The sequence below is a fragment of the Annulohypoxylon maeteangense genome (assembly GCF_022496945.1).
Source record: "Annulohypoxylon maeteangense strain CBS 123835 unplaced genomic scaffold GGS22scaffold_20, whole genome shotgun sequence".
NCBI lineage: Eukaryota > Fungi > Ascomycota > Sordariomycetes > Xylariales > Hypoxylaceae > Annulohypoxylon > Annulohypoxylon maeteangense.
Genome location: NW_025953267.1, coordinates 634,306 through 656,751, shown reverse-complemented (window position 1 = coordinate 656,751; position 22,446 = coordinate 634,306). Strand labels below are relative to the sequence as shown.

General features: G+C 46.9%; 6 protein-coding genes across 6 annotated transcripts; 2 read left to right on the top strand and 4 right to left on the bottom strand.

The window, feature by feature from the left end:
• Positions 1–15: 15 nt before the first annotated feature.
• GGS22DRAFT_74453 (P-loop containing nucleoside triphosphate hydrolase protein) lies at positions 16–5,136 on the bottom strand. Its single transcript, XM_047967986.1, has 4 exons — positions 4,941–5,136; positions 4,290–4,867; positions 3,569–4,229; positions 16–3,472 (listed from the first exon to the last, which is right to left on the bottom strand). The coding sequence occupies exons 2-4, from the start codon at positions 4,730–4,732 to the stop codon at positions 221–223; spliced, it is 4,356 nt and encodes a 1,451-aa protein (XP_047815230.1). The 5' UTR covers positions 4,733–4,867; positions 4,941–5,136; the 3' UTR covers positions 16–220.
• On the bottom strand, positions 4,847–6,258 carry GGS22DRAFT_173093 (DUF757-domain-containing protein). The gene is made up of 5 exons (XM_047962869.1): positions 6,092–6,258; positions 5,992–6,016; positions 5,636–5,920; positions 4,941–5,565; positions 4,847–4,867 (listed from the first exon to the last, which is right to left on the bottom strand). Exons 1-4 carry the CDS (start codon positions 6,164–6,166, stop codon positions 5,468–5,470), a joined length of 483 nt encoding a protein of 160 aa, XP_047815229.1. The 5' UTR covers positions 6,167–6,258; the 3' UTR covers positions 4,847–4,867; positions 4,941–5,467.
• A 231-nt stretch (positions 6,259–6,489) lies between these two features.
• On the bottom strand, positions 6,490–8,594 carry GGS22DRAFT_192482 (MFS general substrate transporter; the record flags this gene model as incomplete). The annotated part of the gene is made up of 3 exons (XM_047965270.1): positions 6,490–6,507; positions 6,562–7,646; positions 7,742–8,594. 3 exons carry the CDS (start codon positions 8,592–8,594, stop codon positions 6,490–6,492), a joined length of 1,956 nt encoding a protein of 651 aa, XP_047815228.1.
• A 1,604-nt stretch (positions 8,595–10,198) lies between these two features.
• On the top strand, positions 10,199–11,772 carry GGS22DRAFT_173085 (uncharacterized protein). The gene has a single exon (XM_047962868.1). The coding sequence runs from the start codon at positions 10,365–10,367 to the stop codon at positions 11,592–11,594; it is 1,230 nt and encodes a 409-aa protein (XP_047815227.1). The 5' UTR covers positions 10,199–10,364; the 3' UTR covers positions 11,595–11,772.
• Positions 11,773–11,969: 197 nt separating this feature from the next.
• GGS22DRAFT_74423 (DNA mismatch repair protein Msh6) lies at positions 11,970–16,278 on the top strand. Its single transcript, XM_047967985.1, has 5 exons — positions 11,970–12,500; positions 12,560–12,604; positions 12,670–12,838; positions 12,911–15,306; positions 15,362–16,278. Exons 1-5 carry the CDS (start codon positions 12,222–12,224, stop codon positions 16,040–16,042), a joined length of 3,570 nt encoding a protein of 1,189 aa, XP_047815226.1. The 5' UTR covers positions 11,970–12,221; the 3' UTR covers positions 16,043–16,278.
• A 604-nt stretch (positions 16,279–16,882) lies between these two features.
• On the bottom strand, positions 16,883–19,482 carry GGS22DRAFT_173083 (general substrate transporter). Its single transcript, XM_047962867.1, has 4 exons — positions 18,945–19,482; positions 17,643–18,854; positions 17,446–17,585; positions 16,883–17,367 (listed from the first exon to the last, which is right to left on the bottom strand). Exons 1-4 carry the CDS (start codon positions 19,150–19,152, stop codon positions 17,200–17,202), a joined length of 1,728 nt encoding a protein of 575 aa, XP_047815225.1. The 5' UTR covers positions 19,153–19,482; the 3' UTR covers positions 16,883–17,199.
• Positions 19,483–22,446: the final 2,964 nt, after the last annotated feature.

Sequence of the window (22,446 nt, the reverse complement as noted above, 5' to 3'; positions counted from 1 at the left end):
AAGTTCCGTGTTAACGTTGGGCAGACTCGTAAACAAATATTGTCAGGATTGTTAGTAAACTCATCTGAGGAAGCACTTAAGCAACTAGCCCAAAGATAGCCATAAGAGAAATTCAACAATCACATAGTTATCTTCGTACCCAGCATTTTAAGAGCCATTATTTTAGGCCGTCGTAACACGAAAAGAAAAGGGATGCATACTAGTGCTATAACCTAATTCATTAGGCACTCCCACCGCCTTTATGCTCCTTTCTTCGAGAAGGTATACCAAACGGGCTCGTAAGGGGGCTCATGAGACCGGTAGAAGGGCCTCGATCATCAGTCCAATACGTATTTCGAACGCTGGCCCACCTCGGCGTCATAACAGGTTCGTTTGCATCCGGCACATCTATTTGACGAAGAGGGAGGTCATTGGGAACGCTATAACCCGCCTTTCCTCCTGCATTATATGGCCTCGCATGACTTTCTCCTATCCAAACGCCATCGCTTACAAGTTCGGCGAATTTGCCCCTCATTTGGAATAATTCGTCGTAGGAACCGGTTTCCACCACATTTCCTTGGTCAATCACTACGACGCGATCCGCCATGCGCATCATCTCCTTGCTATGTGTGATTACTATAACAGAAAGTTCTTGGTTCCTCAGGTGATTAGTAGCGAAAATATCGAACCCGTTTCCGTTACCGTAAATGCTAGTTTTAGCAGAGTGTATCACGGACTCTATCGTGTGTCTCACTGCCTCGGCACTCTCTGCATCTAAAGCGCTTGTAGGTTCATCAAGTAGCAAGATTTTTGGCCTCCTAGCCAAGGCCCTAGCGATACAGATCCGTTGTGCTTGTCCACCGCTAAGCGCTTGTCCACCGTCGCCGACGACAGTGTCGAAGCCAGTCGCCAGGCTATGAACGAAATCGTAGATACCCGCTTCTCTAGTCGCCCTCTCGAGATTTTTCGGGCTCCGCAGCGGCGACTCTTCTGGTAAACCGTAGAAAATATTTTCCGCGAGACTGGCAGGGAACAGAAACGGTGTCTGCGGAACGTAACCGATATGGTTTCGCAAGCTCGATATATTGATCTTGGAGATCGGTGTAAAGCCGAAGCTTAGCTGCCCTTGCTCTTCAGAGCTCTGTTTCCCAGCCGGAGTGTCTGGTTCATACAGACCCAAAATCACGGACGCTATAGTGCTCTTGCCACAACCCGAGGGGCCGACAATAGCGGTTGACGTTCCGGTGTCGAAACTTAAAGATATATTGCGAAGGACAGCGCGGTTCGTCGAAGGATAAGTAAATGACAGGCCGTTCATTAGAATAGGAAAAGGGTGTATCAGCTTAGACCTGCCTTTCGATTCATGAGACGATTCAACGGGTAGATTCGCGTAATGGAGGAGCTGTGAGGCTGTAGCTTGTGAGGCAGCAATGCTTGGTACCGAGTTTAATATGTTAGAAGCAGTAGTGAGACCCAAAACAAGTAAATTGACAACTTGCAAAATATCATGTACGGTGACTGCACTGTTAATAGTCAGGAGCACAGTCGCGTACCAGAATATTAAGGCCATCATAAACCAGAATATAGATTGCCAGCAAGCGAAAAGGGTGGCAGTCCAGATGGCCTTCTTAATACCGAGATCAAATGCCTGATATATAGACGCGTCATGTTTCGTGCAGAAGAAGCTTTCCAATGTAAGGGCTCGAACGACGCGTATATTAAGGAAAGTCTCAGTCAAAACCGCAATCGTATTCTCGATAGCTCTATTACATCGGGTCTCCCACTTCGTCGACACGAAAGCATAACCTTTTGTGGCTGCTATGAGGAGCGGGGCGCTCCCGAGGCTTACAAGAGTGAGCCTCCATGATATAATTACAGCCCAGATGATGGTGGCAGATATCATGACGACGACGACTAGCAATTGAGGAGCGAATCGACCAAGGAGATTTCTCATCTCTTCTGCATTCCTATCCATGCATTCGTTGATGCGGATGGTGGAGTGCATTGGCTTCTCGAACCACGTCTTTGGCTGTCTTAGGACCCTGCTAAACGCTTGCATCCGCAAAGCGTTTACCCAGGCCTGGCCTGCCCATTGCATCATATATTGGCTAGTGAGCGTCGATATAGCCCCAGCCAAAGCGATAAGAAGTAAGTACAAAGCCCATCTCTGACCGGAGGCCATCTTATCTCCGCTCGAATACAACACTGCCAGAAGGTTTGCGAATACAACAGAAAAAGCAGGGACTGAGCCCGCAACGACGACACAAGTGACGAATCCGATAATAAGGAAGACCCTTTCCTTTGCTGTCAAGCACGGCCAAACAGTCTTGTAAATTGCCAGTAGCGGCAAGCCTTTCGTCTGTTTTTCGTCCCACGTCGCTTCGTCGAGGTTGTTATTTTTAATATTGGACTCGGAGTTACTTGCATACGTATCGCTAACCGTTAAGGCCGGTCGTCGGTTCTCGTAGACATGACCACGGCGGTTATCTTGCACCGTATTCCCCAGTTCTTGGAGGTGTAAAAGCCTACTTCGAGCTGCTGACTCACCCGTCCGAAGTGTAGCTGGATCATCTTCTCCATTCCAGGGACTCTGGTTCAAAAATTGCTGTGCCTGCATAACAGTGGCCCCGACACCTAACGTAGTCCTACGCGCTAGGTAGCGATGGTCATCCTGATTCTCGAACGGCCAAAAGTAAGCATCACGCCGTTGCGGGGAAGTGCTTTTCGAGTAAGAAATTCCTTCTTCTGGCTCTTTTCCTTGGTTTATCCCGTCTATTCCAGTTGCCGAGGCGGCCAGGGTTGCGAACACCCCGTCTTTCTGCCTCTGCAAGTATTCACGGAGGCCTTCCTGTATGACGCATGCACCATCCATGACATAAACGAAGTCGTCGTCTTTGATCTGCGCAACTTCATGGGTAACGATAATAGTTGTCTTACCACGTCGCCACTGTCTTATGGCGTCCATGACGAGACTTCGACTAACAGGATCGAGTCCGCTAGTTACTTCATCGAGGATAAGCACCGGGGGGTCACGAATTTTCGCTCTCGCAAGGGCCAATCGTTGCTTCTGTCCGCCGCTGAGATCATGGCCGCCGGCGCCCACATACGTATTTAGACCGTTCGGGAGAGTAGCCAGCGTTGATTGGAGCAGAGCTGTTTCGCACGCAGCTTTGACCTCTGTTTTAGATACCTGAATAGGATTCCTGCAGCCCATGGCTATGTTCATTGAGAAAGTATCGTTAAAGAGCACGTTTGCTTGTTGAATCAAAGTGATATTGTTCCGAACCCATTCCGTGTCGAGGCTATTAAGCGCATAGCCGTCAACGAAGATATCACCGCTGAGCGGTTCGTAGAATTTCAATAGCAGATTACCTAGCGTACTCTTTCCAGAGCCACTTCGTCCAAGGACGAAACATAGCTGACCCGGTTCGAAGGAGAGGGAGACATTTTCCAATACGATCTTCGACGAGTTTGACGGGTAGGCAAAGTTAACCTTCAATAAATCAGTTCAGGGCAAGTTTAAAAAAAAAAAAAAAAAAAAAAAAAAAAAAGGAAAATAGAATGGAGTTGAAACAATAGTAGAACTCACGTCGCTAATCTTGATATAACCGAAACATTCTTCTGGGCGGTAATTACCAATCATTCTGTGGATCCTTCGCCCACTATCCGTGTCGTAGGCAATAAAATATAGTGCTTGGCCAGCGGACATGCCCCTTGCTAGAGCCATGTACATGGGTATGAAAGCCTCGAAAGCCTGTAACGCAGCAAGAGCAGCGTAGAACGTCGTCACGACATTTCCCGGGCTCAACCCTTCGTTGACGAGAACAACGCCGTAATAGAACCCAATAACGAACATTCCATCTATCCAGAGCTTGACGTAGCCTGATTGGCATGCGGCTGCTCTCGCCTGAACCAAATATTTATTCATAGAGCGCCGGATGGCCTGAAGATACTGCCATGTTTCATGATCGTTAGCGTTGAAAGCCTTTACAAGATCTATGGCAGCGATAGCGGAAATCGCGTATTTTGACGCTCGGCTGAGCTCCCGCTTCTGTGCCTGTATGGCTAATTTGAGGGTGCGGCTTAGCATAGCAAGTACTACGACAGATATCGGTACGGTAGCGAGAAGCACAAGCGTGAGTTTCCACGAGCCACGAAAAGCCACGACAAGACTTGCGATGGAGGTCGCTATCTCCGCGGCTAAGGAACCGAGTGCGACCGACGATGCCATCTGAAGCTCCCGGGTCTGTCTACTAAGTTATTAGCAATCACTCCAAAATCGAAAATTGCGTGAGATGGGAGTATCATACGTTTGCATTCTCACGAGTAAGCTAGCTACGCCATCTTCCTGGCTGTCAAACCATTCCATATCCTTCCTCAGCATGGCGCGGAATATTCTTTGGCGAATGTTTTTCGCCTGCAATTCGCTAAAGAGGATCCATGAAAACATAAAGGCAAAATTGACAAGCCATCCAGCTCCGCCGATGAGAGTCAGGATGATGCACCAGGACGAAACTTGGCCAAGAGTATCAGGTCCACTCAGTTGTCCGGACCCGAATTCAGAGATGACCCCGAATATCTTTCCAATCAGAATGGCCAAAGACGTCCTTAAGGCGCCTGAAAATAAGGAAGATATTAAGCCAGCAGTCAGTGGCCCGCAGTGTCGCCATGTAGTGAAGGTGAATAGGTGTTTAAGCGACGGTGAGTGTTGTCCTTGTTGTTGTTGTTGCTGTTGTTTCCTTGAGGAATCCATTTGCGGTGGTGGCCGGGACACATCCGGGATATTTTGTCGATGTGAAAATCAACCAGTTACGCCAAATGACTTTTCGATGCTTTGGCAAGGCGATTGTCATAACGAAATACAAGTTGAACTCGTGTATTGGTTACGCTAGTTGTTCTGGCATTTTAGTAGGGACAATTTGATTTGAGAATAATATTGTCGTGCAAACAATCTTACCTACCTTTATTTTATGTAGGCCAGTTTCGAATTAGCTGTCCCGATCGCGAATGGCTTTGTCCAAGTTCGACCTTTGTTGCTACGAAGAAACAGCGCTAGTACTAGGAGTAGATAAGTAAAGCAGTAAAGCAGAGCAACAAAAAAGGGAACAGTTACTAGATAATTAGGTAGGTACGGTACGTCAAATCTTCCAGTGTAGAAAGACCTACGTCTACCTAAGGAACCCAACTAGTATTTGAGACCAATCGTCTATTTACGCTTTTACCCATTGCAAGCGTTCCTAGGATCCTAATTTAGGTATTTCGGTCCAGGTGGCGCAATTCCGCGTACCCTTAATGCACAATACTACAGTCTTCCCATGCGAATTTGCATAGCTCCGACAGCACAAGTTGGTCGCCGTACCATTGATCGTGCGTAGAAGCTCTCGAACCTCGACGTGGCGACTATTTATTCATGTCGTTACGGATCGCACGGAATGGGAACAACTCTGAGGTGTTCTGCTGTTTATACGGCCAACAAAAATGGTCCCCTCTATGGCTTTCCAATACCTTTGGCCTTCTCATACACCCAGTCGTTCAGACCAGCCTTATTCCTCGCTATCTCGATGGCATAGAATTGCATCCTAGGAACTAAAAATATAGAACACGTTAGCGGGACGGGATACTTGGTTATTCGAGGCCATTGGAGTGAATTTGGTACCGAATATTGTTGTGTCCTGTTCATATTCAACGTTGGGGCTCGTTCGCAACATAGTACCGAAGTTGTAGTCGTCGACTCTCTTGTCGTAAGCCATCAAGAACTTTCGCCACCGTTCCTTGCCTGACTTGCTCTTCATCTCGTCTTCATTTATAGTTGCTGCGGGATCGAAATCGGGAAATTCGGTTTTTAGATGGGTATAGATCTCGTCGTCCATCTTTGTCAGCCGTAGGGATGATCCCTTGACCTTCCCTAAGATAGCCCAGTACGTCTCCAAGTGCTGAACCGCTATAGTGACGGTTGCTTCAAGTCAGAATATTGCATGGCGGTTGGTAGATGGACCTTTACGTGATGCAAACCTTTGACTGCGAACTGCTTCTCAATCTAATAAAAATTGGTTCATGTCAGTTATCGAACAGGTTGGGCAGAGTAGAGAATTTTCAGGTTTTCGGATCTTACGTCTTCAAGATTGTCTGCATTTTCCGCGTCGAAGTCCTTTGGAACGGGCCCGGATATCTTCGTGAACTCATCCATTGTATGCGCAATAATAATAAACGCCACAGAATTTGGTGTGCTTGAAATATCTGTCTGAGTCGGGGAAGATATTTGATGGGGTTAGGAAATAGGAAATGGGAAACGTGAAATGTGAGAATCGAAAATCGTCATTAGGAGGGGGCGGCGCCAGACCGCGGGGCAGTAATATGTTTTATATGCATATACCACTTTAGAAAAAATACTTATTTAAATACGCGCTTCTATAAATAGGCATATGCGAGTCATTTCTATATCCGTATCTTCCCGTCCTTTTCATCCATTTCATCGATTCATTCGTTCGTTCCTCTTCTGTACTTACAATTTCATTTGCGCTCAAGCGCCTACTCATGATTAGCAATCGAACTCGATGCGCAAATACTCATCAAGGAACTTACAATAGCAAACGAACTTCTTCCTCGGATCTTTTCTCCGAACAAAACCAGCACCCACGGGACAACAGTTAACACCGTAGCAATCCCCCCCAACAGCCCACCCGTTGCGTCTTCACCTAGATTTCGGATCAACGGTGCCGTGACGAGAGGGAACGCGCCGCCAAGCACGTTACGGCAAAACGACTGTGCTGCTAACGCTGAAGACGCGTATGTTTGGTATATATCCGCGAGGTAGTTGAACGTAGCTAAATAAACGTAGAATATACCCATCGTGGCCAGGAATATCGCAAAGGCGGGGACCATCCAATGAATCGACGGCTGAGCCGCAAACCCAAATAGGAAGAGGCCCGCCGGAAGCAGCACTGAAGTGAAGCAGGCGAAATACAGTCGTGATTCTGGGGATTCGACCGGGAATCTCCTCCTCGCGAAGACCCAAAATCCGGTTCTTCCCGCGTTTTCTTCCAAATTCTCCGAGCTGTTTTCTGAGCTTTCCACGTCAGAGTTGTCCGATCTAGACTGCCACCTTGGATGCTTAAGCATGCTTTCTTGACATATACCGATAATCGTCGAGAATATGGAGCCTATGATCATCGCCGTGAACACGTAACCAGACTGCTCGACATTGAATCCATATTGCCGTTGAAATACGAGTGGTATGGACCCGAATGTTAAGTATAGGATAGCCCATGCGAAAGACACCCATAGCGAGAAGAAGAAAACGATCGGTTCGGTAAAGAGTAGCAGGAACGGCCTAAACAACGACACGGTCACCATTGTAGCGATAGATGTTTTGTGTTCGTCCTCTTTCACGATCCATCTAATCCTCTGTAAGCGCACATCCCCCCTTAACCTAGCTCGATATTTTAGTCCAGGTGGTGATATATGTTTTTCTGTGGACGCCATCGTAGATCTTGGTACAACTCCAGGATCTATATTTAACTCGGCAACACACACTCCAAAAACACCCTTCTCCTCTATCTTCGTATACCACATGTTCAAAACCTTCGCTTTCCTACAAAGAAGCACCGATCCACGACTCTCATTAAAAAAAGCCACCACGGCGACCATCAAGATAAAGTCGATAATGACTACAACACACACAGGTTAGTAGACGCTTTCATAGCACTTAGTTTCAACGGAGATATAAATCCATTCCAGACTGCGAGCTAAGAGCAAAACTTACCCTGATGCCAAAATATCCATTTCCATTTATCTCCATCCTTTCCCCATCTTTGAACCATAACAGCCGCCACCAAAGGCCCAAGGCCGGTACCAACGAGGACAGCTCCGCTAAATAGCGCCATCGGTGTGTTGCGGCCCTCCTTTTCGTACATGTCGGCAATGACGCCTCCCACCATAGTGCTAAACACACTTCCGCCGACGCCCTTGAGAAAACGAGCGATCAGCATACCTGCTAAGTTTCTAACCACTCCGCATACCGCCTGGAAAACTACGAAGAGAATTCCGGCAATGGCGAAGACGGGATAGCGGCCGTTTATTTCCGAAAACGGAGCTAAGACCATGGGGGCGATGGCGAAACCAAGGCAGAAGGTCGTTACACCAACCAACGCGCCCTCGCGGGTCGTCTTGAGGTCCGCAGCGATCAAATCTACGGATTCGGAATATGCGCCGGCCGCGTATGCAGTGAAACAGGTTGCAACGCAAGATATAGCCACCATAACCCCTTTGCGCGCCCAAGGCCAGCTTAGCGGATCCGTGTATCGCGAGAGGTCAGGACATGCCGGAAGGTTCTCACGATCTAATTGTGGATTCCCCAGGTCCGGGCCGGCTACCGGGGTGTCGAACGTCAAGTAGAGGTAGGTGATAGGGGTACTGGCGTTAGGCGGTGGTAGGTCATCAACCGTCCCTTCGTATGTAATTATCCTCTGCGCTTCGGTAGCGGACGAGTCTTCTGCTATCATACCAGGTGACTCCAGCCTACACTTCTGTGATATTGGATTGTCTCGGGCCAGATGGCCTTCCCGTTCGTCAGCTGTTGCGGAAGCCAGCCCGTCGCGGCCACACGTCATCTCCATCACGCCCCAAGTACGCAAAATTAATACACATACGAGTCGTTAATTTACAGGAGGGCGCCGATGTGATAGCCTAAACAACCTTTCCAGCCTATTGGGATACTTTGTAAGCTTCATAGGGTTCTACCAAGGACCTTGGTAATCTCTGTCAGGTATATACAAGTGAGGTAAGTCTAACAAAGCATGTGAGACATGAATCGAAGCGGTGTAGGTTTAAGGGTGTCGATGATCTAACAATAATACTAATACAGCATTTCCTATCTAGGTATATCGAGCACGTATTTCCTAATAACGGAAGAGCCTCGAAGTGACGAGCACCAACATTAGACATGGCATCCCCGAGCGATCGACACATGCAGGCTTCCGGAAAGATTTGAATCGGGATATGGGCATTCCCGATTATTCCCGCTTATTTCCGCAACGACGTGGTGGATATCCCTCCCAGCAATGGCTCCTAATGGTGGACGAATCTTCCTAGGTAACCAACTAACCGAGACCAAGTCGAATAATATACCCTCGCGTAGGAAGCACCGGCAAATTGTCACCATCGCCTATAATAATTATCTCCGGCCTCGGGGGGGAAGAGGCTATGTGACATAGAAGATACCAAGGTAGGAGATGCAATGGACGGAGTTTAAGAGGTAACTTAGGATGCGGCCCAGGTAGGTACTTAACATGCGGATTTTCAACTGATTAAAATCCAGCTTCTATACGTAGGTAACAGTAGATATTTGTGACTAGAATAAAAATACACTGCAAGCATCATGTACTATTTCGAGGGTTGTATACCCTTTAGACACGGGGTATAGACTTCTAGTCACCTTCTATTCCGACACTACTGCCCGAGATTTTTCATTGAAACAGGTAAGTAGTTTGTTAAAAGTAGTAACCTAGTTAACGACACTCAAGACGATCTCGGGAGTCCTACATAGGTACCTAGCACCTACCTAGGTAAATTTCCAAGGTTGCTTAGGTAGTACATAGTCATCCAAGGTTAATAATCCGTTGAATTGGTTACCAACATTGGAACGCATTTACAACCGTCGAGGCAAGGATTGGATGTCATACCTACCTAGGTACTTAACCTTGTGCTAAGTACCTATACAACTACCTTGGTAGGTAGGTAGGTACTAGGTATTATAACATTATAATGAATTAAGTAACAAGTACCTCTCAAATCATTATTAAAAACGCTAAAATCTTTGTAAGTGTCTACGTATAAGTCGATACATCACCCATTAATACCTCTACCTAGGTAGGTAGACAGATTCAACTTACGGTGTATTCGAAATATCGATTCGCCTCTTGAGAATCTCTATACTTATCTACGTTTGGAGAAACATCATGTGAACTCTCTGGTAGCCCAAGGTCGTTTCATTATTCTACCTTGTGGCTGTTCACGAGGATGAAAGAGATAGAAGGAAATGTCATTGTTTCCCTAGTTGGTCTAAATCCGAAATCATCAATAAGAACAAAAGTATAACTTAAATCTTGGTTTAATACAGGTTTAGATATCTAAGGAACAAAGAAAACCTACCTGAATTCGGTTGAAGACAACGTCTAAGTCTTCGATCTTAGGAATGTATAATTGGCATAAGCACTGATTATTGCCTTGTAGTCAAAAGGCTAACACATTCCGCATTCTCTACCGACAACGTACTTACCAGGAAATACCATTTTAAAATCAATCTTATTCTATATCCAGCCACTTTTTCATCCCTTGTTGCTTTACTCCACCGTTTCTTCACTTGCGGTTCTGTCAGCTGAAACAAGATGAGCTCCCCAGCAGGCGAAACGAGCGACAAGCCCGCGAACGGCCAGCTCAACACGTCATTAAAAAGAGACATTGCGTCGGTAGAAGATTACGAGATACGAGTGGGCCCTGGGTGGACGTTGAACGATGGGACCTACAATCATATACCGCAGGGCAAGAGACGCAAGAGAGACATTCCAATTCCGTCTTACGTCGATCAGGCGCACCAAGCCATGTTTGGACTAACCTCTCTCCAACTTGCTCATAACGCTCCAATTACTCCATGTGCTATGGATATCGCGACCGAACACCTTTGGAGATGCCTCCCAGAGGAAGTTCAGAATCTAGTCGAGGTCGTACCTCCCAATGGCCCCGACTTGTGGAGTGCCGATAGACCGGCTATCGACGATAACAAGGATGACGCCGCGAAGAAGCTGCTCGGCAAAAAAAAGGATGACAGAGATAATATGTTTGAGAAGATTTTCACAGGTCTCCAAGAAAGAACGTACAAGTACCATTCGGAACTTAAGAAGAAACCTTGGGCGATTTGGCCGATCTGGGTCGAGGATAAGTTCGGATCGGACTGGCTCACGATTGTTTGGTACTCCGAGGAGACCGTGGCCTCTAGCGGTATCTACGATAGGCTTCGGATGTATGAGGTATATGACCCGCGCCGTGCGATGGAAGCTTCAGACAACGGTAGATGCGAAGCCATTGATCTTCGCAAGAGACGAATCATGACGCAATTTATAGATGTTCTCGCATTTGGGGGTATCAACACCAGGTCCGCGTCACGGTGTCCCGCAATGATGGCCCCGATGGCCCGTGGCGAACACACGTCGGGTGAGCGCTGCTTTGCAGCTGTCAAAGAGATGCTTAACTGCATATTGGAAAATTATATTGATGGTAGACCTTTCAACCCCAAAGAGGACGTGCTCCCGTCGCTCCCACGATGGGTCAATCCGTATCAGGCTCGTATCGAGATGACTGGTATCAACGCCTGGGTATTAATGTCCGCGTTTGACTACAACGGTCGTATCGTGGTTGAATGCCTTGAACCCGAGATGAAAGCAAATATTGTGGTCGACGGTGCGCGCCGAACAATCAAGCCATACGCCCTCGCAGGGCCTCTTAATGGACCTCAGATAGCTGATGCAGACTACTGCACCGAGCCGCTTGTTGGGGAGGCGGCCAAGCAAGAGCCGCAGCCTAAGAAGAATCCAAAAGATCAGAAAAAAGGTCGTACTTAAGGTCCTATATAGAAATATAGGTCTTAGGATTCTGTAAGGATGGATGATACCCAATTTGGAACTTCAGGATTGGGCAAGGCGAAAGTGAAGATTGTAAATACACGTATATTAAATATGGCGAATAATAGCTTGATTATACCTACTTAATTCTGAGGCTTCGTGAGTGCCGGTATTGCGCGTCGTGAAATAATATTACGAATAGGATCTTACCGGGGTAAATCTTGGTCATTGTGTACCTACCTAGTACCTACTACATACATACTAGGTACTACTGTAGTAGCATATCTTCGGTACGGAGGTACTTACTAGGATATGCGCATGGCGACGCGGGCGGACAGGGTACACGGGAACTCAGACCAAGTCGCGTCCATGTGTCTAAGGTTTAATTGAATTCCTAGGCTGCTAGGGAGGTTCAATTGGAAAGTAATCCAGACTTTCAACAGATTTCCGACAGAAATTGTCATGAGAGTAATAGTACACAAATCTTTTCAAACTTTCCAATTCACGTAAATATCAAGATTGAACATCCTATACCTTACCTATCATCCAGAGCTACGCGAATGATAGTGTAATCCGGTTTAATAATTTCGAGTACTGCCTCATTTGGGTTTACTAAGAACGGAGAAGATGGCAGATTCCCGAACACCAGCAAAGAGAACACCCTCGGCCATATCTAGAAAGCCCAGCTCAGTTTCGTCTTCCGCCAACACCGCCAAGGGCCAGCAAACCATCCTCGGCTTCTTTTCCAAAGCCTCCCCAGCTCTGACCTCTTCGCCCACCCCTTCATGTCTGAAGGAAACCACCAAGTCCAACAGGAAGCCTTCTATTGTTACCCCCGTTCCTAGCAGCGATGCCCTAGAACCCTCCAGCTCTCAAGAAAACCACGGCTCCGCCGCTACGATAAAAGTAATGAAAACCATCTGCTGCCATTGTCTTATATTCCCGCTAAAGCAATAGTCAAGCAGCCCGCCTCCGCCCGTGCCATCGCAGAGAGCAGTCCAACCCGCAAGGTAAAGGAGCACCTTTCGATCTAGCTTATCACTCTTGATCCTATACTAATGGTTACTTTCTGTAGATTAAAAAGACGGTCAATTACGCCGAGTCTTCCGACGACGACGAGGATGTCTTCGTATCCTTGAAGGCTTCCCAAGCGCGACGCCGTGGTCGCCAGCAATCTAGAGTTGTCGATGACGAAGAGGATGATTACGAGGAAAGTAAGGATGTTGCTCTTGATGACGACGATGGTATGGTTTTTTTTTGGCACAAACATCTATTGATTTTGCGCGACTTTGGAATTTGACAGTAGACTATTACAGATGAAATGGCCGATTTCGTTGCATCCGATGATTCAGATGCTCCAACCAAGAAACGAAAACGCACCTCTAAACCTCAGCCTGCTCGAAAGAGATCACAGGTCTCGCTTCAGACCTCGAGGCGCGACGACGATGATCAAGCTAACAAGGACGATGATGACGAAGTAGCAGACAACGCACCGGCATCTACTGCACAGCAATGGCGATACGATCCCGAGAATATTGAACCGGCGAAGCCAAGGACGGCGGTCCAACCTACACCTAAGACTTTTGTCGGCAAGCAAAAAGCTCATACACGCGAGCCCGAGGAGCGTTATCCCTGGCTTGCTAAAATCAACGATATAAACCGAAACCCTCCAGATCACCAAGACTTTGACCCCTCGACCGTCTACGTCCCCCCACTAGCGTGGAAGAATTTCTCTGCTTTCGAGAAGCAGTACTGGGAGATTAAGCAGAAGCTGTGGGACACCGTTGTCTTCTTCAAGAAGGGGAAATTCTACGAGCTGTACGAAAACGATGCCACTATCGGCCATCAGCTCTTCGATCTCAAGCTCACTGATCGTGTCAATATGCGTATGGTCGGCGTCCCCGAAAGCTCGCTCGACATGTGGGTCAATCAGTTCATCGCCAAGGGCTACAAGGTAGCCCGTGTTGACCAGATGGAGACCGCGCTGGGCAAGGAGATGCGCGAGCGGGTCGACGCTAAAGCGAAGAAGCAAGATAAGATCATCCGACGAGAGCTTGCCTGCATTCTGACGGGTGGCACGCTAGTCGATGGCAGCATGCTTCAAGACGACATGGCAACCTACTGTGTAGCCATCAAGGAATCTGTAGTTGATGACCACCCGGCGTTCGGTATTGCTTTTGTTGATGCTGCAACCGGCCAGTTCTTCATCTCCGAATTCGAAGACGACGTCGATCTGACTAAGTTCGAGACGTTCGTCGCTCAGACGAACCCTCGGGAGTTACTCCTGGAAAAGTCGCAGATTTCCACTAAGGCTTTGCGTATTCTCAAAAATAACACCTCCCCCACCACCATATGGAATTATTTCAAGTCCGGTAGCGAATTTTGGGATGCTGGTCTTACCCGTAGAGAACTTGACTCCAACGGATACTTCGCAGAAACCGATGGGGCTGAGGAGCGTTGGCCTGATACTTTAGTCGATGCCAGAGAAAAGGATCTGCTCATGTCTGCTCTTGGTGCTCTAGTTCAGTACCTTAGAGTGCTTAAGATCGAGCGGAACCTGCTTTCTCAAGGCCACTTCACGTGGTATAACCCCATTCATAAAAACGGTACCCTGGTTCTCGACGGACAAACCCTCATCAACCTCGAGATCTTCGCCAACTCTGCAAATGGCGGTTCGGACGGAACGCTATTCACCCTCCTAAACCGCTGCGTGACACCCTTTGGCAAGCGGCTGTTCCGACAATGGGTATGTCATCCGTTATGCAACATCCAGAAGATTAACGAACGTTTGGATGCTGTCGACATGTTGAATGCCGACCCGACAGCCCGAGAACAACTGTCCTCACAGATGACGAGGATGCCCGATCTCGAACGCTTGATTTCTCGAATACATGCAGGAGCTTGCCGACCGGAGGATTTTGTGAAGGTCCTCGAGGGTTTCGAGCAGATCGACTATACCATAGGCCTTTTGAGTTCTTTTGGTACCGAACAGGGCTTACTTGGCCGCCTCGTCTCGTCCTTACCGGACCTCAAAGAACCGCTTTCGTTTTGGAAGACGGCGTTCGATCGTAAGAGGGCTCGAGAGGAGAAGATACTTGTTCCCGAGCGTGGCATCGAGGAAGACTTTGATAAGAGTCATGACAAGATTGTGGAAATCAAAGACGACCTTCAGTCGCTGCTTGATGAGAAGAAAGCCGCGTTGAAGAACAGGTCTTTAAAGTTCACCGACGTCGGAAAAGAGGTTTACCAGATCGAAGCGCCCAAGTCGGTCAAGGTTCCCAAGGATTGGCAGCAGATGTCCGCTACCGCGAACGTCAAGCGCTACTACTTCAAAGAGCTCACAGATCTTGTACGGCAACTTCAGGAGGCGGAGGAGACTCACTCTCAGCTCGTCCGAGAGGTATCCCTGCGCCTCTTCCAACGGTTCGATGTCGACTACGACACTTGGCTTCAGGCCATCCGCATCACATCCCAGGTCGACTGCCTACTCAGTCTTGCCAAGGCATCCTCGTCCCTAGGCGAGCCGAGCTGCCGTCCGGTCTTCATCGACGAGGAGCGCAGCGTTGTAGAGTTCGAGGAACTTCGGCATCCATGCATGCTCAACACCGTCGATGACTTCATCCCTAACGATATTGTATTAGGTGGCGATTCTGCCAAGATTAACCTATTGACTGGTGCGAACGCTGCCGGTAAATCCACCATTTTACGAATGGTAAGCGATCGGCCTAATCAGGTATTTATGATTCTTCTGCTAACCTTTGCCATAGTCCTGCATCGCAGTCATTATGGCGCAGATCGGTTGCTACGTGCCGGCTACCTCGTCTAGGCTGACCCCCTGCGATCGCATTATGTCGCGACTCGGCGCAAATGACAACATCTTCGCAGCACAGTCGACGTTCTTCGTAGAATTATCAGAGACTAAGAAGATCCTCTCCGAGGCTACACCACGTTCCCTTGTCATCCTCGACGAGCTAGGCCGTGGTACTTCTAGCTATGATGGTGTTGCTGTGGCCCAAGCCGTTCTACATCACGTCGCTACACATATTGGGTGTATCGGTTTTTTCGCCACTCATTATCACTCCCTCGCGACCGAGTTCGAAAACCACCCTGAAATCAGGGCGAAACGCATGCAGATCCATGTTGATGAACAGCAACGACGTGTCACCTTCTTATACAAATTGGAGGATGGCGTGGCCGAGGGGAGTTTTGGTATGCATTGCGCGGCTATGTGCGGCATTGCCAACCGTGTCATCGAGAGAGCCGAAGTGGCTGCTAGGGAATGGGAACACACAAGCAGGCTCAAGGAGAGCTTGGAACGTGCAAAGGAAGGCTGCTACATCCCTCTAGGTATGTTGAGCGACGTGGCTACACTGCTTGACGAGACAAAGGGCAAAGACATCAGGACGCGAAGTCTCGATGTTCTTGCTCGGGCGATCGAGGCCCTTTAAAGGCGCAAAGGAACACACCCTTCGTAGATATGATTTGAAAAGAAAAGAGCTTGTATGGATTGTATCATACTATGCCTAATGGCCGATATCACATGTTCGTGATACTGCCGATGAAGCATCCACTGTATGTATTTGGAGTTGGGGTGTTAGGTAGATCAGGTTGCTCGCTCATGGCTGTTACATACGCTGCTTCGGTAATAAATGTGAATACTCGTACTTTAGAGTCATTGGCCTCAGTCTATATTTCGATAATCTTCCAATGTAGCGAGTCCCGCGACTGCTGTACTAACAATTCTGATTACGTCCATATTTGGGCACTTTTCAAGCCATAGCCACCTAGATACTTAGGTAGGTACCTAGTAGGTAACTTTAAATTCGTGACATACAATCATCAACATGAATATACCTAGGTACTATTTACCTACTGGTGCTGGCTATATCTTTTCGATCTAAGAATTTTATAATTCTTACGTGGATAAACCCGATGGCTTCATCGTAGCAATTGTAAGCGTCACGATCCAGTATTGTCGCTTAAGGCATACAATAACAGTTCACATCCACTGAGCGATACCTACCTCCTAATATACATGTCAGCAACAGGTCCCATGCACTTCTACTTCTTCATTTTCCCGCAATACTGCCTTCATTTTTTACTGGTGTAGGTGGCTTACCGCAGCAATATCGAAGTGGGGGAATGAAAAGATAGAATAAAAAATACCGTAGTAAAGCATATTTTCACGTACCTAGTACTTACCAAGTAGGTAGGTAGGTAGCCTCGAAACTGATAGACGACACAACCAATCTCACGGATGCCGTCTATAGGACTACGTTACAGACGAAAGACCATAGGTAAGTAACTATTAGGAGGTAAATAAGATAATACCCACAAAATCTATCTACCTAGTTAGGAACCTATCGGATGGTGTTTTTGCCGCCTATCGGACTTTGACACGGAAATCCGATTTCCTCGCATAACTATCTAGGTACCTACTCGTGAAATAACCGGCAGGTACCTAGTCATGATTAAATGTAGGTAGGTATTTGCAACAGAAAGAAGGCCATGCCTTGAGTCTTAAAGATTAAACAATTCCAACGTGTGCTTAGGTACCTAGGTAGATAAGTTTTCTGTGAAGTCATTATACCCCCTGAATGGGATTTCATGCGTCTTGACTGTCGTCGATCTTCTCTTTCCTTTCTTCCAAGTCCTTATTATTGCTATTGCCACCAAGGCCCTGTAACATAGCAGTAAGTCCAATCTCTCGATTGATTTCTTCCATACGCTCGAAATCTGCCTGGGCAGTGCCTTCGGAGCCGAATATAACATCCTGATGCAGAAGGAGATTTATTAGTCTATATGGAGCTGCCAGACGAGGATTCTTAGGTAAATTAATATCTTGACTTACCATTTCTTCTAAAGTTAATCGTTTCGTCTCAGGCACGAAGAACCAGATGAACGCAGCGCCCATAAATGTCAAAAGACCGAAAAGGATGTACGTCCCGTAGCCAATTCGGTTAAGCATGATCGGTGTCACTTGACCAACAACTAAGACAATTTAGCATCGGACATATATAAAAGAGATTCTTGAAGTCCGGCACGTACTAAAATTATTCATCCAATTGCTTGACGCACCAAGCGAGGTACCATAGGGACGAGAGCTTAGCGGCCAGATCTCGGCCACAATAATCCATGAGCAAGGGCCCCAGGAGTATCCGAAGTGAATTACAAAAAGCCACACCATAACTACGGCTGCCCAGCCAGCTGCATTTTGGCTACTCCATCGGTCCGCATTTTTTGCCACGATTACGGCGATGATGATATGGCAGGTAGCCATCCCGATAGCGCCCACAGCAAGAACCGGTTTCCTACCAACGCGGTCGATATACAATACAGCAGGTACGGTGAAGACAAACATGACGATACCGACGATGCCGGTTGCCAATAAGCTAGTTGTGTTGTCGCTCAAACCAAGTTGCTTAAAAATCGTTGGTGAATAATATAACACGGCGTTTATTCCACTCCATTGCTGGAAGAACATAGTGATGGTAGCAACCGCAACACGTTTGAACATTGCCTTGGTCTGGAAAAGCGATTTGATAGCGACAAACTGGAGCTTGAAGGTATTCCAAGAAGTCTGATCACTAAGGGCAGGGAAATGCTCGGCTACCGTGCGTTTTTCAAATTGGGACTGTGCCTTGATCTCGAGAAATTCTAATTCGACGAGCTCGTGGTCGGCCGAAAGGCCGCGAAGGTTGGCTAAAATCTTGCGTGCCTCGCCCTCGCGGTCATGGTGAACGAGCCACCTCGGGGAGAAAGGCATGAAGATCATTCCGACAAATAAGATAATGGCGGGAAAGAGTTGTAAGCAGATGGGTACCAGCCACGCTGCATCCGTCTGGGTACCGAGGGTAATGCCGCCGATATAGTTGGTGCCATAGTCTATCCAAAAGCTAACCATGATTCCAAAGGTGATAGCGAGCTGTTGGAGCGCCACGAGCGCGCCCCTAATCTCGGGGGGCGCGACCTCAGAGTTGTAAATGGGCACGATCGTGGCCAAGGAACCAACTCCCATACCCGTGACGAAGCGACCTCCGAGAATCACATTAGGCCCTCCCGATTGAGCCGTAGCCTGGATGATGACTCCCACTACGAAGACAGTCACCGCTACTAGGACACCGTATTTACGAGAAATAGCTTCTGCGATGAAGCCCGATAGCAGTGTACCAACCCAAGCACCGAGTTCGAGAATAGCAGTCAACCATCCTTTCTTCGTTTGATCGGCCGAGTCATCGAATGGATCGTAATCGCCCATGTCTGATAGATTCTGTCAGCGCCGGAAGGTTACCTACTACCTACGTAGGTAGCTGGGTTAGATGGCATAAGTCGCCTTCGGTAGGTACTTACGTGCCTTGAAGGCAGGCATAGCAAGGACACCTGAGAACATTCCCTGGTTGTAGCCATATAGAATGCCACCAATGCATGCGAATAGGGCGATCCTAAAGACTTTGAAATTCTTGACTAAGGCCATAGGACCAGATGCGCCCATCATATCTTGGCGACGCTTGAGAGCCGCATCGTACGTAGCGGCGCCGGTGTCACCCGCCACAACCATGATGACTGAAATCTAGTAATTTCTAAGCGGCAACGCACTGGAAGGATATAGGCTGGGCATAGGTTCTTAGATAAAGGGGGCTATGCGCGCAGAGATTCTGAGAATTGATCTCAAGGCTTGGTAAGCAAGTACTTTATTATGGCATAGAATCGTAAAAGTGGTACGCCACTGGTCTCTCAGGGAGCATCTGGACATAAATAATGCCAATCACTCTATGAGAATCCAAGAAACGTGGTTAAAGCTAGGCTATTCAATTCCGATAACGCGACATACAGGAAGCTTCTGCACAAATCATATCTGGCACTATTGCTGAAAAGACCCCAGAAAGAGATATCCTGCGATCCCCGTCATATATTACCAGGATGCGGGATAAATAAACTTGGGGTACCGAGTCACGGCCGAAGTCATGGCTGATTGGTGAGGGTAACTCCCAGGCTGACTACCTACCTACCTAGTCATTGGCACGCCTAAGGAGCGAGTGTAATGCTCCCTAGGTACCTACTAGGTTGGTAGGTACCGTACCGGGACCTGCCAACAGCTAACAATGATTATTTTCGAAAACAATAATGGCCCATTATAATAATCAAGATTTCCCAGCACAGCTATTGTATAAAATAGAATCATTAGAGGGGCTAGAAAATCATTGGAAAGGTCAAACAATCATTGGAAAGTCAAACAATCATTGGAAAGGTTCAACATTCATTGGAAACCTTAAATATTCATTGGAAGCCTCAAATACCTAAGTATTTGTGGCCTCAAATAAAGAGGTAGGTGACGAGGTAGGTGACGAGGTAGGTGACGAGGTGGGTGGCAAAAACCCTCTCTCTTTCCTGCCCACCTTCCTGTCCACCAAGCTGTATATAGGTCTATCTTTTTGATCTTTTTGATCTTTTTGATCTTTCTGATCTTTCTGGTCCTTCTGATCCTTCTGATCCTTCTGATCTATCTGATCTATCTGATCTATCTAATCTATTTGATCTATCTAACGACCTGTTTATTGATCGAAATATTGTTCTATCTAGAGGTTTATCTGATCTATCTAATGACCTGTTTATTGATCGAAAATTTGATCTATCTAAGGCTAAATATACAATAAAATACCATTATTTAGTAGCGTTGTACGAGTGATTGTTGTTGTAATGTGGTGGTGGTGGTGGTGTATGTTTTTGTGAGAAAAAAAAAAGATGTAAAGGAAAAGAAATAAAAATAAAAACATGTGTGTGGGAGGTGCAGGATAAGGACGAAATTCGAAAAAAAAAATCTTAAGTTTTTTTGTGGGCAAAAAGGTATCGCCAACCTTGTTGCCGCCTGGGTTACTTGGCAGCTTGGGCACCTGATCTAATTAAATCTAAGGTTTTCCAATGATTGTTAAACCTTTCCAATGATTGTTGAACCCCTCCAATGATTCCAACCTCTTTCCAATGATTTCAACCTATTTACAATGATTATTTTTACTTTTACAATGATTGTTTTTATTTTATAATGATTATTTTCAGGTTTCCAATCATTGTTTTCGACTTTCCAATCATTGTTAGCTTCTAGTATTTGCCGCTATGGTATGTATAGGTATACATTAACAAGCTGGCAGACGAAGCTAAAGAAGCGTATACGAATTATATTGAACAAAGAGCAGTACCTAGGTATCGGTCGTAAGAAGATCATTCACTCTAAACTTTTAGCAAATTTATGCCACACTTTAAAATCATCTTCTACTAGGCAGATCATGATCACCACAAAATCTTGGAGAAAATGGCTACCCCGTGTGGGGTATATCGGGGTAATATTGTAATAGGCTGGCTACATATAACCCACCGCAGTGCTACTTTCTATATGACTACCTAGGTAGGTAGGTAGGTATTTAGCCTAAATTACCCCAGCCAAAGGTCGAAAAGAACCCACTAGGTACCTAGTATTGGATAACGACACGTGAGGTCGACTGATCGAATACACACCTACATAGTACGTAAGTACTGAGTAGGTAGCAGGTAGGTACTTTGACAACATCACATATTCTTTTTAGTCTACCTAGTTATTTTCGTGATCGATGTGTTCTGTACGTCGATTGGTCCCACATGAGAATGCGTGCCTAGGTGGTTATATTATAGATTTGACAATCTAAGATCAACACACCATCGTATGAATAGGTACCTACTTACCTAGGTAGGTACAGTCTGTCGCACATAGGAGAGAACCATACATGTAGTATATATCTTCCTACCTAGGTCGAGACGAGACGGTCGACCGAATTTCTCGAAATGATGGTAGCACTTGTATTCGCTATATCAGGGCCTAGAGCCCGTTACCGCACTTAACCAGATTGGATTAGATACCTACGGGCTACTGATATGATAAGCTCACAACTAACGTCTGGCATAAGATGCCTAAGCGAGGAAATCTAGCTGAGATGATGTAAGTAGAAGTGTGAGTGCAAGGTTGACTATATGCCTTAGGTACCTAGTAGGAAGGTAGATAGTCGTGGACAGGTGGTAGAAGGTCCAAAATGTGAATCCCAGTTACGGCACGGGGCGTGACAGGAGCAGATCATATTCAACTTTACCAAGATATCAATTTTGACCTCATCTTAAGTTGTCTCAAAAGTGCATTCCTAATTTGGCCGAGGCATCTTGGATTCTTGGTTATCTAACGATAGCGGATAATGGAAGGTAATCGGACGGTTCGGATGACAATTTAGGTAGAATGGTAGAGGGACGGGGCGCTTGTTAGCGGCTCTATTCGGAAGGATGTGCCGCTGTCTCAGAAGTCGAGCTCACTCATCCAATCGTCGCTCGGTTTGCGCCTATTGAATCTGTGCCATGCAGATTGTCAATGTTTTCCAGGGTCGGGAAACAGGCCTCTGCTACTGTACCCGTACCTTACTCCCTACCGTGCCATTGATGTACATTGCCTGGGGTCGCCTTGCTGCTACAGCTGAACTATCACTTTTTATGAAACATCAGACTTATACAAGAAGGATTTGGGGTTCAGATAGGAACCGTCATAATCACTTTGAAACATAGATTAAAGTGAGTTGTTCATTATAACTGCCGAAGCACCCTGTACCTAGTATATCCGCATAGGGTGAGAGTAACATGGCAACGAGACCAGCTAAGCAAGGATTGTAAGGGGACTCGTACGTACGGCAGCATCCGTGGCCCCCAATACCTGTATATCTAAGACAGTGTCGCCGCAGAGAGTTGGGAGGGCTAGAGGGAAGAGACCTGACGGCAGCACTGGGCAACGACCATTGCCAGTCGATAAAGATATCGGCATACAAAGAACACCGACTACCATGTA

What these genes read in the sequence shown, in the direction of transcription:
- GGS22DRAFT_173085 (XM_047962868.1), top strand. Translation starts at nt 10,365, where the DNA reads ATGAGCTCCCCAGCAGGCGAAACGAGCGACAAGCCCGCGAACGGCCAG.
- GGS22DRAFT_74423 (XM_047967985.1), top strand. Translation starts at nt 12,222, where the DNA reads ATGGCAGATTCCCGAACACCAGCAAAGAGAACACCCTCGGCCATATCT. An exon ending in GCTCCGCCGCTACGATAAAA is followed by an intron (nt 12,501 to 12,559) that starts GTAATGAAAACC and finishes ATAGTCAAGCAG; the next exon opens with CCCGCCTCCGCCCGTGCCAT. An exon ending in AGAGCAGTCCAACCCGCAAG is followed by an intron (nt 12,605 to 12,669) that starts GTAAAGGAGCAC and finishes TACTTTCTGTAG; the next exon opens with ATTAAAAAGACGGTCAATTA.
- GGS22DRAFT_173093 (XM_047962869.1), bottom strand. Translation starts at nt 6,166, where the DNA reads ATGGATGAGTTCACGAAGATATCCGGGCCCGTTCCAAAGGACTTCGAC. An exon ending in GAAGCAGTTCGCAGTCAAAG is followed by an intron (nt 5,921 to 5,991) that starts GTTTGCATCACG and finishes CCGTCACTATAG; the next exon opens with CGGTTCAGCACTTGGAGACG. An exon ending in ACAGGACACAACAATATTCG is followed by an intron (nt 5,566 to 5,635) that starts GTACCAAATTCA and finishes CTATATTTTTAG; the next exon opens with TTCCTAGGATGCAATTCTAT.
- GGS22DRAFT_173083 (XM_047962867.1), bottom strand. Translation starts at nt 19,152, where the DNA reads ATGGTTGTGGCGGGTGACACCGGCGCCGCTACGTACGATGCGGCTCTC. An exon ending in TATGCCTGCCTTCAAGGCAC is followed by an intron (nt 18,855 to 18,944) that starts GTAAGTACCTAC and finishes AGAATCTATCAG; the next exon opens with ACATGGGCGATTACGATCCA. An exon ending in CAATTGGATGAATAATTTTA is followed by an intron (nt 17,586 to 17,642) that starts GTACGTGCCGGA and finishes AAATTGTCTTAG; the next exon opens with TTGTTGGTCAAGTGACACCG.
- GGS22DRAFT_74453 (XM_047967986.1), bottom strand. Translation starts at nt 4,732, where the DNA reads ATGGATTCCTCAAGGAAACAACAGCAACAACAACAACAAGGACAACAC. An exon ending in TTACTCGTGAGAATGCAAAC is followed by an intron (nt 4,230 to 4,289) that starts GTATGATACTCC and finishes ATAACTTAGTAG; the next exon opens with ACAGACCCGGGAGCTTCAGA. An exon ending in GTTATATCAAGATTAGCGAC is followed by an intron (nt 3,473 to 3,568) that starts GTGAGTTCTACT and finishes GATTTATTGAAG; the next exon opens with GTTAACTTTGCCTACCCGTC.